The sequence below is a fragment of the Ceratotherium simum genome, chromosome 12, assembly GCF_057802395.1.
Source record: "Ceratotherium simum simum isolate JZ-2026a chromosome 12, ASM5780239v1, whole genome shotgun sequence".
In the NCBI taxonomy this organism is placed as follows: Eukaryota; Metazoa; Chordata; class Mammalia; order Perissodactyla; family Rhinocerotidae; genus Ceratotherium; species Ceratotherium simum.
In genome coordinates, this window is record NC_141911.1 from 58630236 (window position 1) to 58646224 (window position 15989).

The 15989-nt window shown below is 36.2% G+C and overlaps 1 protein-coding gene across 2 annotated transcripts; it reads left to right on the forward strand.

The window, feature by feature from the left end:
• The first annotated feature begins 11480 nt into the window (after positions 1-11480).
• Positions 11481-15644, forward strand: IL2 (interleukin 2). 2 transcript variants are annotated; one of them, XM_087437243.1, is made up of 5 exons: positions 11481-11627; positions 11719-11781; positions 13834-13836; positions 14076-14207; positions 15534-15644. In XM_087437243.1, the coding sequence occupies exons 1-5, from the start codon at positions 11481-11483 to the stop codon at positions 15642-15644; spliced, it is 456 nt and encodes a 151-aa protein (XP_087293369.1). The 2 variants fall into 2 exon arrangements, with proteins under 2 accessions (XP_087293369.1, XP_004426579.1); XM_004426522.2 differs by lacking the exon at positions 13834-13836.
• The last annotated feature ends 345 nt before the right edge of the window (positions 15645-15989 follow it).

Here is a 15989-nt window from a genome sequence, read left to right on the forward strand (position 1 = left end):
GCTGGAAACCACCAACCTACTTTCTGCCATGATAGATTTGCTTTTTCTGGACATTTCATATAAATGGAATTGTACAATATTTGGCCTTTGTGACAGCTTCTTGAAATTACCATAATGTTTTCAAGGTTCATCTGTGTTGTAGTATGTATCAGGACTTCAGTATTTTTACTGCCAGATAATATTCCATCATATGGATATACCACATTTTATTTATCCATTCATCAGTTGATGGGCATTTGGGTTGCTTCCACTTTTTGCCTATTTTGAGTAATGGTGCTCTGAATATTTGTGTACAAGTTTTTGTGTGGCTATGTTTTCATTTCCCTTGCGTATATATCTAGGAGTGGTATTGCTGGGTCATATGGTAGTCTCTGTTTAATATTTCAAGAAACTGCCAAAACTCTTTTCCAAAGCAGCTGCAGTGTTATTTTATATTTCTGCCAGCAATGCATCATGGTTTCAATTTCTTCACATCCTCGTCAACACGTGTCATTGTCTTTTTTATTTTATTTATCCTAATGGGTATAAAGAGGCATCTCATTGTGCTTTTGGTTTGCTTTTCCCTAATGATTGATACTGAGCATCTTTTCACGTGCTTTTTGGTCATGTGCACATCTTTTTTGGAGAAATATCTATTCAAGTCATTTGGCCATCTTTAAATTGCGTTATTTGTCTTGTTATTGCTGAATTGCAAGAGTTCTTTTTACATTCTGGATACAAATCACTTATAAGATACATGTTTTGCAAATATTTTCTCCCATTCTGTGGTTGTCTTTTCACTTTCTTTATGGTGTCCTTTGAAGCACAATAGTTTTAAATTTTGAAGAAGTCCAATTTAGTTTTTTTCTTTTGTTGATTTAGCTTTTAGTGACATATCTAAGAAACCACTGCCTAATTCAAAGTCAAGAATATTTACTCCTATGTTTTATTCTATGAGTTCTGTAATTTTAGCTCTAAAATTTAGGTCTATGATCCATATTAAGTTAATGATTATATATGGTGTGAAGTAGGGGTCCAACTTTCTTCTCTTGCCTGTAGATATCTAATTGTCCCAGCACCAGCTATTGAAAAGACTATTCTTTCTCCACTGAATTGTCTTGGCACCCTTGTCAAAAATCAATTGACCATAAATGTAAAGGTTTATTTTTGGACACTCAATTCTATTCCATTGATCTATATGTCTATTCTTATGCCAGTAGAAGCTAGCAAATTTTATACTTGGCAATTAACTGCCTACTCATCACCTTGTATTCACTGTCTTAAACTGCAGCACCCCTATATATGTCTTTTTTCCTACTAAAATATAAAATTATGCAGGTTAGAGATAGCTACTTATTTTTGTACTCTGATAGCCCATGATGATATTCAATAATGTACCTTAAATGTTTTGCAGTCCAAAAAACAAGTAGGATTGTCTAAAAAGAACACAGCCCATGATGATATTCAATAATGTACCTTAAATATTTTGCAGTCAAAAAAACAAGTAGGGGGGCCGGCCTGGTGGCACAAGTGGTTAAGTGCGTGCGTTCTGCTGAGGCGGCCCGGGGTTCACTGGTTCGGATCCCAGGCGCGCACTCACGCACTGCTTGGCAAGCCATGCTGTGGCGGCGTCCCATATAAAGTGGAGGAAGATGGGCATGGATGTTAGCCCAGGGCCAGTCTTCCTCAGCAAAAAAAAAAAAAAAAAAGAGGAGGATTGGCAGATGTTAGCACAGGGCTGATCTCCTCACCAAAAAAAAAAAAAAACAATTAGGATTGTCTAAAAAGAACACAGCCTAATGTTGTTAGCTGCATATAATGAGAAACACAAAATCACAAAGGTTTAAAGAAGATATACTTGTATCTTTCTCACATAAAAGCATTCAGGAACTAGGGATTCAGAGTTGATTTGGCAGCTCTATGAAATCATTGGTGTCCTAGCTCTCAGCTCTAACATCTCTAGAGTGTGGTCCCCCGTCCTTAAGGTCCAGAAGAGTCACTGGAGCTCTGGCCATTATATCCGCATGGCCACACCTCATTCAAAGGGAAACTAGGGAAGGTGGTCTTTATTGGGGAGCAGCAATATATCCAGCTAAAAATCGAGATTCTTATTCTAAGCAGGACGGAAGCATGGATATTAGGAGGAAATTAGCATTCTCTACAACAGAAATAGTGGGAAAACTTTTAAAAGTCCCTCTGGGTCTGAAGAAAGTGGGGTATTTAGGAAGCTCCATAGTAATCCAGAGTCTCACAGCTGTCCCTGTGGGGCTGGACTGAGATGAGCCTCGGGGGGTGTAGAGCTTCTTCTTCCTCTTCTCAGGCTCCGATGCCCTTGCCATCTGCGACGCTCATGTGGCTCCACCCTCACTATTGGGGAATGGCACTTGAATTTATATTTCCTAGGAAATAGCAGCACACAATCTTAATCTAAATCTCACCTAAATGCCTAGTCAATCAAACTTAATTTCTTAGTGTTCCATTCCCCCAAGAATCTACTCTAGTGTAGAGAACAACCAATTAACCTCTTGAAACGTAAAAGATACTAGGGTTTTATTATATTAATTCTTCTGCGTAGTATATAAGCACCTCAACAGAACTTTCAGTGGTACAAAAGTATTTATAAGCTGGGATTTTACCCAACATAGTCAACCACAAAGACTGAAGGTGGGAGTAAAAGAGTGTATTATCTTGGATTACACAATCTGCCTTCAATATGAGGCAACAAAAAATTATTCTTTGTCTTCTACGTATTCTACACAGAAAACATGTTATCTTTTGCCTCACCTGTATATATACTTCCAATTCTCAAGAATATTATTTGTATTTTATGCTGCCTCTTACTACGCTCATAGGTAGTTCTAAATCAGACAACAATGATTCCTCACTTGAGGAGTAAGTAAAATTATTAGGCATTATTATTTTACCTCTTGCTATATTCAAAACATTTCATCACCACTCTGGTCCATGAAACATCCAACTTGCAGTCACCCTGTCTTTTAGGAACTATGCCTGCATCTTAACTGAGAGATTATTCTTCTCTGAGAATTCTTCATGGTGTTGCCTCCCCAAAACCATACAAAAACTCACAACAACAAAACTGTAAGGATAAGGATGTCCATTACACCCACAACATCTAGATCTCCTTCCAGATGGCCCCTGGGTTGCACCAAGGGTTTACTCCTTCACCTTAGGAAAGAAGGGATGCTAGAAATAATTAGGTATTTTTGGTATGGTCTATATTTTAAAATTAGCTCAAGGGTTTTGTAAGAACTGCCCTCTTTTGCAGACTCACAATATGGGAAATTTGTAAAAAGTGTGAGAATGAGAGAGAGAATCCAACTTCTCCAGGTTAATTTTGCATAGGAAAAGTGTTATTAATTGAATATTTTCAGTGACTGTGTGCCTTCAGGATGAGTAGACGTTTCCTCATATTTGTGCACAAGGGCTGGTACAATGATTGCCAACAAGCATACTTACAAGATTTTATTCCTAGGTTAAAATAATCTTGTCTATTGGGGATGATTATGGCTCAAAATTTATGGATCACATTAAAATGCCCCAGAGATTTGCCAAGGCCTATAAGGTCCATAGTACATTCTTACCCCATGGATAAAATTTGCCTGAATCCTTAAGAAATAAATAATTACAGATATATATACACACACACACATATACAGACAGAGGTCTGTGTCCATTAGTCTATAAACAAGTTAGGTGTAAGAGGTGAAATGAACTCTGCAAGTATTCTAACATCATCTGGTGAGTAGTACAGAATTATTTGCCTAATATTGTGGGACTAGCCGATATTTGTCCGAGAGAGAGAAGAGAATTAAGAATAAGGTGCATATTTATAAATTTAAAAACAACATTATTTAAGTGCCAACTCTAAAATTAGCCACCTATATAACTACTTTTGGAAGCTCTACCAGTATGAAAAACCCAGTCACCCTGAGGTGATGTGAAAGCTTTCCCTCTGTTCCCCGTAATAAAAGCTACAGGTACATCTCATTTGCAGCGGCTGGCTCCTCCTCCCTTCTCTGAGGATTGCATGAGTGGACCCTGATAGAGTGTTGATTTGCTTGACTTTCTCCTCTTCTCTAGCATTACTGTTTTCTATAATAAACTTTTTGCCTTGATCCTCAGATGTGTGAAGTGCTCTCATTTGCTTTTGCTGAAACATCAAATTTGTTCCTATCTTAACCATTTGAAAAGGAAATCTCTCCCCAAAACATTACGTATACTCTGACTTCCTAAACAAAGCAGGTTTAAACACAGCAAAACATAATTTCACCATTTTTTGAGGAGGCAGGGTCATCACTGTGAACGTCAGTCATTATACTCTGCTGTTATACAGGACCTCAGGACATATGGGGGCACGTGGAATTACTGAGTCATATTAAGGTTCCAGAAGGCTGTGCTTTTCTTTGGTTCCTATATTTTCTTTACTTTTTTTATACTTTACTTGTTTTCTATTGTTATGTTTACCTCCTATACCTCATCCTTTTAAACCGTCAGTGATCATTTATTCTGCAGTCAGCCCAATTCCCAAAATTGCTTCTAATCTACGATGCTCTTGAAAACAAAAAATAAAGCTGGCTAGAACTGGGCCTAAAGAAAGCATGAGCATAGAGCAGAAAAGTTAAAGACTTGGCATGCAAGCTACTACTCCACTCTCCAGAGCCCACTGCAGACTAAGTATCCATGGCGCACTTCTCCACTGAGGACAAAATTATTCTCAATACAGCACTCTAAGCAGACACTGCTAATAATGCATCACATGAGAGGAAATCTATTTACCGTCTTCACCATGAGGTTTGCACACCAATTTTTGCTGCTCAGAGGACTTTTTTTAAACTAACTTTCTGGTTTTTGGTTGTTTTAGAGAAATGACATCAAGATAGGTCAACTTTGATGGTAAAGGGTAGCAGAATATGCCACCCCAAAACCTGGCTCTTTGGCATAAGGATTATTTTGAGCTGATTATTTTGAGAAACTGCAGACAGAGGAGAAGCTCTGAAAACAGAGAAGTTACCCTTCTGTAAGGGAAACCCACATTTATAAAGGAAATTTACATTAGAAAGGGGGCCTGTGCCAGGAAGAGGGCTATTACCAGAGATAACTTTTTCACCTGTGAGACCTATCTGCATGGCAGGGCAATGTGCTTACCAACATTTGCTCTTCTCACCTTCCCATGAATTGCCTCCCCACTTTGAAGCCCCTGACTCATATCCTTTTCCTTAGCTCAGGATAGTACATGAGCCTCAATCATCTGGCCGCCTTTTGAGTCCCATATATTTGTGGGGTTCCTGTAGGTATATGTACATACACAATTGAATTGTTTATTTTTTCTCCTATTAATCTGTTTTTTATTTCAGGGGAGTCTTAACCAAGCACCAAGAAAGGTAGAGGGAAAACAATTTTTCCTCCCCTACAATGGACAGAGATCCCCTTAGATGGGAACGACATAGTATGGAATAATATCTCTGCTATACTTTAGCTCTAGTAACCTTATAGAATGATTAAAAATTATTTGGTTGATTAAATTAGATTTTAACTGAGTTTAATCTGAGCAATGCTGGCGTGGTAAAATTTCCCACCTGTCTCTTTCTCAACCCTCAGGTTACGCAGACTGGTAAACCTGGGTGATAACAAGAAATCAGGCAAAGCAAATGCCATCATTTTAAAAAATATCTTGGTAGAAAAGATGGAGAGCATAGCATATCAGAAACAGGTCATAGGACTACTCATTCATTCAAAGTTAACAGATTAATGTTGTGTGCTTTCATTTATGCTACCTTATTTGTCATTTATAAGAGTTCAGTGAGGTCCATATTGTCATTTTAGAAATAAAAAAACAGGCTCAGGGAGGATAAGTAATTTGCTCAAGGTCACACAGCCAGTGAGTGATAAATAGGACTTGCATCCAGATCTGACTGACTCCCAAGTCCAAAAATGGACCTGAGCGTATTAGTGAAACCACCAATCAACATCCATTTTACCATTTCCTCTCCCTTTTCCCTCTTGCCCCCTTCCTTATTTGATAATATGAAAACCATGTAGGTGGTACAGAAAAATAGGCTCATACCATTGATAAGGAGTGTTAAGTTGTCATGAACTTTCTGAATAAGCATCAAAAGACTTAAATGTTCATTCTCTTTGACCCAGTAATGTCACTTCCAGGATTTTATCCTAATAGGATTATCAGAAATTGCACAAATATTTATGTTCAAAAGATTTTAGTGAATTACAGCAGTATTCATAATTGGGAATGATTGGTATTAATGTAAATTTCAATAATATAATACAGTTACACAACAGAATTTTACGTGCAACTATTAAAAATAACGTTTTAGAAGAACACTTAATAATATATTTGTAACACATTATTATGAGAAAAAAGTATATAAAATTGTACCACAGAAAAAACACTAGATGGACATATACCAATATGTGATAACAATAGTTATCTCTATCTGGTAAGAATACAGTTGATTTTTGTTTTTTAAATTTTTTAGCTTCTTTGCATTTCCTATAATGGATAGGTATTATTTTGTAATTAGATGATAAAGTTATAATTTTTAAACAAAAAACTCAGTGTATAATTTTTAAAAAATAAATTATTTAGTGTCAAAAAGACGACAACATGCCCAAAATGGAGTTGCTTATGCTAATCCCCATGTCACCAAACCAAGACTTAATTGTGGTTTCGGGTCTCCCAGAAATGGGATCTTAAACCAGTCAATTAGGAGTTGCCTAATCCGCACTGATTAGGTAATCTGCCTGATAGACCCCTGCCATCCCCACTTTTTTCCCTAGCATAACTTCCTTGTTTCTTCTCCCTTCTGGCTGTAAAGGTATATCATTTTGTACAGGTCCTCATGAGGTGGTGGAAACCTTGTTTATGACTCATTTTACAATTTCCATAAGACTCCACTCAGTCCCGAATTACTCAATCGCCTCTGGCTAGGAGCGAAGGGATTTATCTCTGGAGATGATCAATGACTTTAATCTCCTGCCTACGTGTCCCTTGAGGCCTACTGTACCTTGGAATGCAAGGACACATCTCCTTCATCTGCCCCCATGCCCTAATCTTTGAGACTAACCAGATCACCTCATACTTTTTCCTTTGACGTTTCTATAGAAGAGTAAAATAGCTGAAATCGCACACAAAGGCCCCGCACAGACACCTGCACTGCAGCTCTTCGCTGCCCACGGGGCCTGTCCGCATGCTGAGCACAGAATAAAGGTCCACGAGTGAACGGGCAGCTCGTGTCTGAAAAGTCTTTTTCGACTTGCGACTCAGCGGCCCCGCATCACTCGGAGCTCCTTTCTATCTGTGAGATTGGATGCTGCCCAATTTGAATCCATTTTTGTTCAAATAAACTCTTAAAATTTTTAATATGCCTCATTTTATCTGTCAACATTAGGAATGATAAAACAATGGACTCTGTCAATGATACATCCAAAGCTAATGTAGAAGAGGAAAGAACAAATGGTTAACAGAGAACTTAGAAACACAGTTAGGCAGGAAAAGCAATTAGATGACAATAAGCTTAAATAAATGTAAATAACTTTATTTTCACAAGATTTAATGAAGGCATTTATCTTGGCAGAGGAGAAAGCTAATATTTACCTGTAAGTTGCAAGGCTTAACTCTTAACGTATGAAGAAAATACAGTTCTCCATGAAATACATACAGCCAGAAAATTTGTTTCTTTCTTTAACTATTTTGCCATGAAATGAGATAAATGGATGTGAAAGTGCTTTATGAACTTGAAGTGCTTTGCAAATCAATTACTATTACTGTTAGAAGATTATCACATTCTACCTAGTAACAGCCGTGCGACTTGTCATAGGGGTCATATATTTACACAAAAAGTAAATTCCCAAAGGTTTTGAAGATACTCCCATTCTCATCCTATTCAGTAGTGAGGTATCTCTTGGTTGTCAAATGCAGACGATTGCCTAGTGCAATATCCCTATGTCAGCCTTAGAACACTGTACTCCTAAAAGTACAGTGCAGCTTAAATCCACAGCAGATACAATCATTTTCTTACTTCAGATATGGGAGAAGTGGTAGGAAACATCAAGTGCTCTAGTGCTTTTAAAAGACCCCAGAAAGAGATTCAAAACCAAGAGTAAAACCCAGCTTTTGTAGCTACTGTGTGAATTCAGCTGCTCTAAATTCTTAGAAATCCTAAAGCTGTTCAAAGATGTTGGTTAGCTGAAGGTGGATGATGCCTCGCCTGACTCATCAGCTATCACTGATAAAGTGAAGTGTGACGGAATAGTAGGCACAATCTAATTCAGCCTTCTTGGTGTATCCTAAAGGTCCTAGAATTTGGTATCACTATTTTACACCGGAAATATGTGAGAACATTAGGGGCCAGGAAGCCTTGGGTTTTTGATCTTGGGCAAGTCACTTAACCTCTACAAACGTCAAATTTCTTATCAGTAAAATGTGACTCAATGAGATAATGAATTTGAAACACTTTGCAAAATTAAAAGTACCAAGGAAATAATTCTTCCATCCCAAAAGGTTATGAATATTGTTAAAATTTACCACACAGAAGATGAGCACATTTGAACGAGACTTAACTGTGAATACAGACAGATTTACTGAAGTGGTATTACATTATGGAGAATTACAGGTTTGATAAAGACAAAGACTGGGCACCAGTCTATGCCTGAGGAAATTTAGATTTTCATGATAAACAGAGAGCTCCTAGCTGAATTCTCTCTGGGTGGTATGGAAATTATCCAACACTATGTCCTGACTTCAGAGGGAGAGAATTGTATCTTGAAAAGTCAAGAGGCCTTTAGAGAAACTAACAAGAGATGCATAAATACAGGCATCAAGCTCCAGACCAAATTAAAGTTTCGAGAAGCTGTGACAGAGGGTCAGAAAGAAGAAATTTTTGCAAGAGGCAGAGTCCTGGAAAGTCAGCTTTGATAGATGGACAATGTATGCAACTGACTGACCAACCTCTTTGGTAGGAAGCTTCACAGACAGGGGCTTCCCTTTTTAAAGGACTTGGGCTACTCTTGAGTTTAAGAAGCTGAGTCACAAATAATGCTAAGCAACTAAAATAGCTTCTTATTGAATAGTAAAATTTTATTTTCAAAGGGGAAGTAGGGGGTGTGACACGTGGTAGTTAGCAGTCTATTACGACTTGATCACCACTACAGCTAGAAAAGCCAGCTGATGTGTCAGACACGTTAAAAAGTGAAAGTATACCACAGCGTATGGTAGCTTTCTCCTCAAGCATTTCAAGACAGAAATTATAAGGCTAACTTTTGTAATGGTGCCTGTTATGCAATAATAGGGATAAGCTAGGGGCCTAGGAAATCAATTTTCTACAGGGTCCCCGAAATATAGCCATATATTGACCCATTCTCTAATGGAAATAGCCGGAGAAATATAAATACCAAGACTATGAGAACATCAAAGCCTCACTGGAAAAGCCCCCACACAGGAAAATGTGTGGGCCTGAATTTTTCCATTCTGGAAGGGTAAAGGCCTGAGCTGATGATGCTGGGATGAGACATTGAAGTCTTAGAGAAGCGAAACAAGTACAATAAAGTTGACAGATCACTAAGTAGCCTTTCCCTTAGAACTAATGCTAATTGTGGTTTTGATTTGAAAGGTACAGAGAGACATTTTGCATTTTTTAGTAATAAAAAGAAAAGATTATGATCATTTGTCTCTAGTCTTTTCTAAAAGAAGAGATTATTTGTCTCTAATCTGACTTTTCCTTCATTTTTTTCCACCTGAGGAACTATAATGCTTATTTTTTAATTTTACAGAGATGTTTTATATTCTTCAGATATTGCCTTACACATAAATAGTGTTGAACAATGTTTCTCTGTTCTTTTTAAGTATAATTAAGCGTTCCTTAGAATGCCTAAACTTTCCTGCCTACTAACCCTCCTTCTAATCCTAAATTTACATATCTACAGTTTAACCATGTTGTCGAAATTCAGTTTAAAGTCATGTTCCTTCTTCAAAACCCTTTATATCCACCTCTCTTGAGACAGCAATCGTCTTTTTACCTTTGTACAATTGTCTATGTGCATGTCTTCCCTGTTACACATCAAGTTCTTCGAGAAAGAATACAAATGGTAAGAGAGTGGACTTTGGTGTTAGAATATTCTGGTTTCAAATCCTTGTTCTGCTCCTTACTGTCAGTAAGGGCTGAATGACCTAGAACAAACTACTTAACTTCTCTGACCTTCAGTTTTCTATCTGCAAAACAGAACAATCATTTAACGGGTTTATTAGAAGGCTTAAATTAGACTGTGTGCCTGCACATTGTTCTTTCTTCTCTCTTTCTATATACCTGAGGGCATTATAGGTGCTAGATAAATGTCTGTTTAAAGACTAGACAAGAAATGAATAAGGTAGTAAAAATGGAGGAGTTAGAAGCAATCTCATTGAGAAAGGATTTCCTTAATTCTCCAAGGTTAAATTAGAAGCATATACCTAAACCATCATTCTGGCAGTTAGTGCATTATACTGAGGATAAATTAACACACATCCTAAATATCCTACTCAGTCTACCAACTAAAAAATATTGAGCTGATCTGATTTCATAACTATTATTGTTACACTCATAGTGTCCCAGGTGCTTTAGAGGATAAACCTAAATTTATTACAGATGAAAACTAGTAACTTATGGATTGGTTTACACACAGCACATATAAAGTCTATTACAAACTAGCATCAGTACCCTTGTATATAAATCCTTTTCTGAGTATTTGTTTGGTAAACAACATACCCTTAAAAAAAAAGACAACAGACATTAAGAGATGTAAATAAATACAAGAAGTATGTTAAAACTAAAACAACATAAAACAGTACCTCAAGCTCAGCAAGCATTTTATGTATTCTAATCTTAATATTTCTCTGTCTGATTGTGTAAGAAGTAATCTATCACGTTATATGCATTAGCTCAGTCATTGTGTAGATAAAAGGTAAAACCATCCTGAAACAGGAAACCAATATTCTTCCTGTTTAATCAACAAATCTAAAAATTTATTCTTTTCAACTATTTACTCTTGCTCTTGTCCACCACAACATGGTGCTCCACATGTTCAGCATAGTTTTATGACAAAGAGAAAATTTTCATGAGGCACTTTTGTATCCCCACCCCCTTAAAGAAAGAGGGAGGAAAAACTGTTTCATACAGAAGGCGTTAGTTGTATGAATTAGAACTGCCACCTAAGTGTGGGCTAATGTAACCAAGAGGGATTTCACCTACATCCATTCAGCCAGTTTATGGGGGTTTAAAGAAATTCCAAAGAGTCATCAGAAGAGGAAAAATAAAGGTAATGCTTTTTGCCACACAGGTAGAATCTTTGAAAATATGTGTAATATGTAAAACATTTTGACACCCCCATAATATTTTTCCAGAATTAACAGTATAAATTGCTTCTCTTGTTCAAGAGCTTCCTATCAGCCTCTCTAATCACTACTCAGAGTAACCTCAACTCCTGCCACAATGTACAAGATGCAACTCTTGTCTTGCATTGTACTGACTCTTGCACTCCTTGCAAACAGTGCACCTACCTCCAGCTCTAAGAGGGAAACACAGCAACAGCTGGAGCAATTACAGCTGGACTTACGGCTGCTTTTGAGTGGAGTTAATGTGAGTATATTCCCTTTCTAACTAACATTATTAAATTGAATTTTTCTAGCTGGAGTTCCTTTTTTAATAACAATCTGTCATACTTTCTCAGAATTACAAGAACACCAAACTCTCCAACAAGATGCTCACATTTAAATTCAACATGCCCAAGAAGGTAAGTACAATTTTCTATGTTCAATTTATATTTTAATAAAATTCAAAGAAATATAAAAATTTTCACACTGATTGAATTAATAGCACCTCCTCTGAGGAAAAGAATAAGTAACTTCAGTATCTTTTAAAAAAAATCCAAGTTTGATAATGGGGCCTCAGTAAAATGGTTTTGCCTATATTTTTTAATATGTATTTGTGTGTGTTTCGGGGGGGGGGAGTGGGAAAAAAAGAAGACAAGAATAATATTCTTACTTTATTTCTGGGACTATTTTAAAAGAAGATTATATTGATTTACTGTTTTATTTAAAAATGTAAAACTCTAGACATTTGATTATATCATTTTACCATGCAAATGATCGAATTCATTTCAGAGGAGCCCACTTTTAAAAATCCTTTATTGTTTTAGGAAAGATTCTTAAGAGTCTATCTTTGAAAGACAGCATAGCAGTAATCAATAGCATAGACTCTGGGGCCAGATTATCTGAACTGAAATCCCAGGTGTGCTGTGTCTTAGTTTTGTGACCTTGGGCAAGTGACCTACTCTCTATAGGTCACTACTCTCTATAGGTCACATGCCCAAGTTTCTTATCTACTTAAGTGAATAATAATTGTATATATTTCATATAGTTTTGTGAGGATTAATGAGTAAATGTAAAGTATTCAGAACAGTGTCTGGCATATGGTAAACACCACATAAGCATCAGCTACCAGTAGTAGTAGTAAAGACAAAAATCCTCCATGGGGAGTATAATGTAAAATTTCGGACTTACACAACTTTTATGTCAGTAGACCTAGAGACTTATGATGCTATATGACTTATTTTCCAAGATTAAAATCTTTGTTATTTTGAAATTCAGATAGTTAGGTAAGCTTCGATCATCTAAGCTCCTAGAGTGACGCTAGGAGTGTAAAGTTTCCTAGCATTTGCGCAGGTCAGCAGAGAAGGGGCAAGACTGTGGTACCAGCAAGACTCTGTCCCAGGGTGAATCCAAGCCCAGAAAAAAATGGGATTTAAGGGTCATAGATGCAATCCCATTGATCCACCTCTTATTAATTCAAGGAAATTATGCTTCAAACTACTCTTTTGAAAGATGAAAAGGAAATAGCTTAGAGATGCTCCTCCAGCTTTATCAGACACACAACTCTTACCTCCAGCAACATAACAATAGACTCTTCTGAGGGAAATAGCTTCAAATTGCTCATGCCAAAAACTTAACCCCTGAACTTGCAGAACTTCTAGTAGCAAGTTGAAAGGGCAGTAGTTAGAAATGTCAGAAGGTATGCGTGGTATAGTCCTACCTCTCCCTCTAAAGATTGTTAGAAAGATAACATGAGATTATGTGTATAATTTAGAAGGCGGTAGAATTCTTTGAAATCTCACAGTTTCTAAATGACAACTCAAAATCTATTTGAAACCAAAAGTAATGTGATAAACTCCATTCATTTGTTCATTTTATCAGCATTCTGTTTGCAAAAGATTTTAGAAAGCTATAAAAACATTTAATTCAAAGGATGCTATGTTAATGCTATGAAGAAAAAGAATTGAAATTTAATTCTAGCTCTACCTAGTCATGTGGCCTAGGGAAAGACACAAATTCTGAGATTTAGTTTCCTTATTTGTAAAATGGAGATAATAACACTGCACTGTGTATCTCAAAATGTGGCTGTGACATTTAAACGGGCTTATTTAGGAAAAAATACTTTGAAGTTATAATGTACCATAGAAGTATGAACTATTATCATTATATATATGAGAGTATGTATGTGTATGTTGAAAGCAGGAGGACCATCCAAAAATTCTTCAAATATTGTAAACTTTTATTTGGTTGGGACAAATAATTTTCTAAAATGCATCTTAATGTACTTACTATAGAAAAATAAAAAATTTAGACACAGTTATATGTGACTTGTTATATTAAGAGTCATTACTATATAGTTAAAATTGCCTAATGGATCAAATGTTGGGACCGTGATAGGTGGCATCCAAGAGCTCCTTCTTTCCCTAACATTCTGTGATTCTCAACTCTCAGATTATTAGCTATTAGAAGCATAGAATGTGAACCTATACTTCCACATTCCGACTACCCTGGTTCTAATGATTTTATGCAGATTGGAAAAGAACTCAGTCTATAACTGATTTGTAAACTGTATTGGTCCACCTTTACCGTAACGCTGAGAACAGGGAGAATAGTAAAAACTATATACTGCCACTCTTAATAAATTGGAGATTAATTTCTGATTCTGACCTTTAGTCAGGGCAAACTCACCTGGTAATAATAATTATTATTATTCAAGGCCACAGAATTGAAACATCTTCAGTGTCTAGAAGAAGAACTCAAACCTCTGGAGGATGTGCTAAAAAACTTTCACTTGAAAGATATCAAGGAATTAATGAGCAATATCAATGCAACAGTTCTGGAACTAAAGGTAAGGCCTTTATTTGCTCTCTTGGAAATAAAATAAATGTAAGGGCATTTTTAAGTGGTATAACATTTTTGGTATTTGTGAAATACTTGTGTATTTTAAGTCCACTGTGAACACAAATTATTTTTATGTTAGATGATATGTTGTGGAGCTAGGAAGTGTAAGCTAGAGGGTTTCCACCCACCATCCACTCAGGGGCAAGCCTCCACCCCTGCATTCTGTCACCCCTCACACTAACACAAAACTGGGAGTGGGAGAGGCACTGAATTGAATTTTACAGAAAGCAGACAGAGTTCATTATGTATTTTTAAATTCCTTCAGATCGTTTACCAGAATAGCCAATACCAATTACCTGAAAAGCTTTTTAAATGGGGTTTCCCTATCACTTGGTGGAAGGACTAAGAGATTTGTCTTAAAAAATGGCAACCACTAAAATGGCTAATGGACTAGATAATTAACTCCTTATTTAGAGGTAATACTTTCAGGACCTTAAGTATTTTTACATGCACAGGAAGCATGAAATATACAAAGGACTCAGATGATGTGAAAGAGATTCATACCTCTCTCTTCTCATCCCATCTGCCCAAGTACAAAATATTTTCTTCTTAGCTTGTCAGTTAGAGGCAGAGTTGAAACAGTCTCTTTCAGCACAGAAGATTAATTTCTAAACAGTCAGGCCACAGAACAAAATTGCTAATGTTTAGACTTTTAAAAGTTGGGAAACTCACCTGCATTGATACTGAGTTGGGGTGGGAGTGGGTATGAGTATTTATGAAAATGTTCTTCACACAAACTTCCCCCAAACAAAAGCCTGTTCTAACTTACTGAGGGCTGGTTCTATCTTGCTTTGGAGAAAATACGTGAAGATTCACTCAAGTAGAATAATAAGTAGAATAATCTTAATCAAGGTTTCGAAAAGAAGAAAGTATAATGTGCATATCACTGAACACATGTAACCTACAGATAGATATAGAGACAGATATATACACAGAGGAAAAGAGGTCAAACAACTTTATTTTGCATGCAGCATTTAATGAAATATTTGTCTAGAAGTTTTTACTTAAAATGTTTACTTGTACACAATTCAGGGAAAAAAATCTGTGTTCACCGAGATTGACAGAATTAACAAATGAGGAAAATCTCAGTATGTTACTATCACTTGATATCATATGATTTTAGCACATCATTTTGATCATTTCAAGAAAATGTGAATGATTAATATGTTTAACACACTTGAAAATAAAGGCCATAAGCCTGTAAGACTTCGACTGACAATAATTATATATAAACTACTCCGAACTAAAAAAAATTAAAATTTTTGTTTTATAGGGATCTGAAACAAGATTCACATGTGAATATGATGATGAGACAGCAACCATTGTAGAATTTCTGAACAAATGGATTACCTTTTGTCAAAGCATCTTCTCAACACTGAGCTGATAATTAACTGCCTCCCATTTAAAATGTATCAGGCTTTCTATTTATTTAAATATTTAAAATTTATATTTATTTTGTGATGTATGGTTTGCTACCTTTTGTAACTATTAGTCTTCGGATGATAAATATGGATCTTTTAAGATTCTTTTTGTAAGCCCTAGGGGCTCTAAAAAATTCACTTAAATTATTTATCCCAAAGTATTTATTTTTATATTGAATTGTTAAATATAACGTCTAGGTAGATCAGTTAATAAAATTATTTAATAAAGTTGATGAATAAAAATAAGCCCAGATATTTGTTATTTTGGGAATAGCACACAGTAAGCACTAAAATATTTCTGAATTACT

Excerpts from the sequence above, each read along its gene's own strand:
- IL2 (XM_087437243.1), top strand. The coding sequence starts at position 11,481 with ATGTACAAGATGCAACTCTTGTCTTGCATTGTACTGACTCTTGCACTC. Across the intron at positions 11,628-11,718 it reads TGCTTTTGAGTGGAGTTAAT|AATTACAAGAACACCAAACT; the intron begins GTGAGTATATTC and ends ATACTTTCTCAG. Across the intron at positions 14,208-15,533 it reads CAACAGTTCTGGAACTAAAG|GGATCTGAAACAAGATTCAC; the intron begins GTAAGGCCTTTA and ends TTTGTTTTATAG.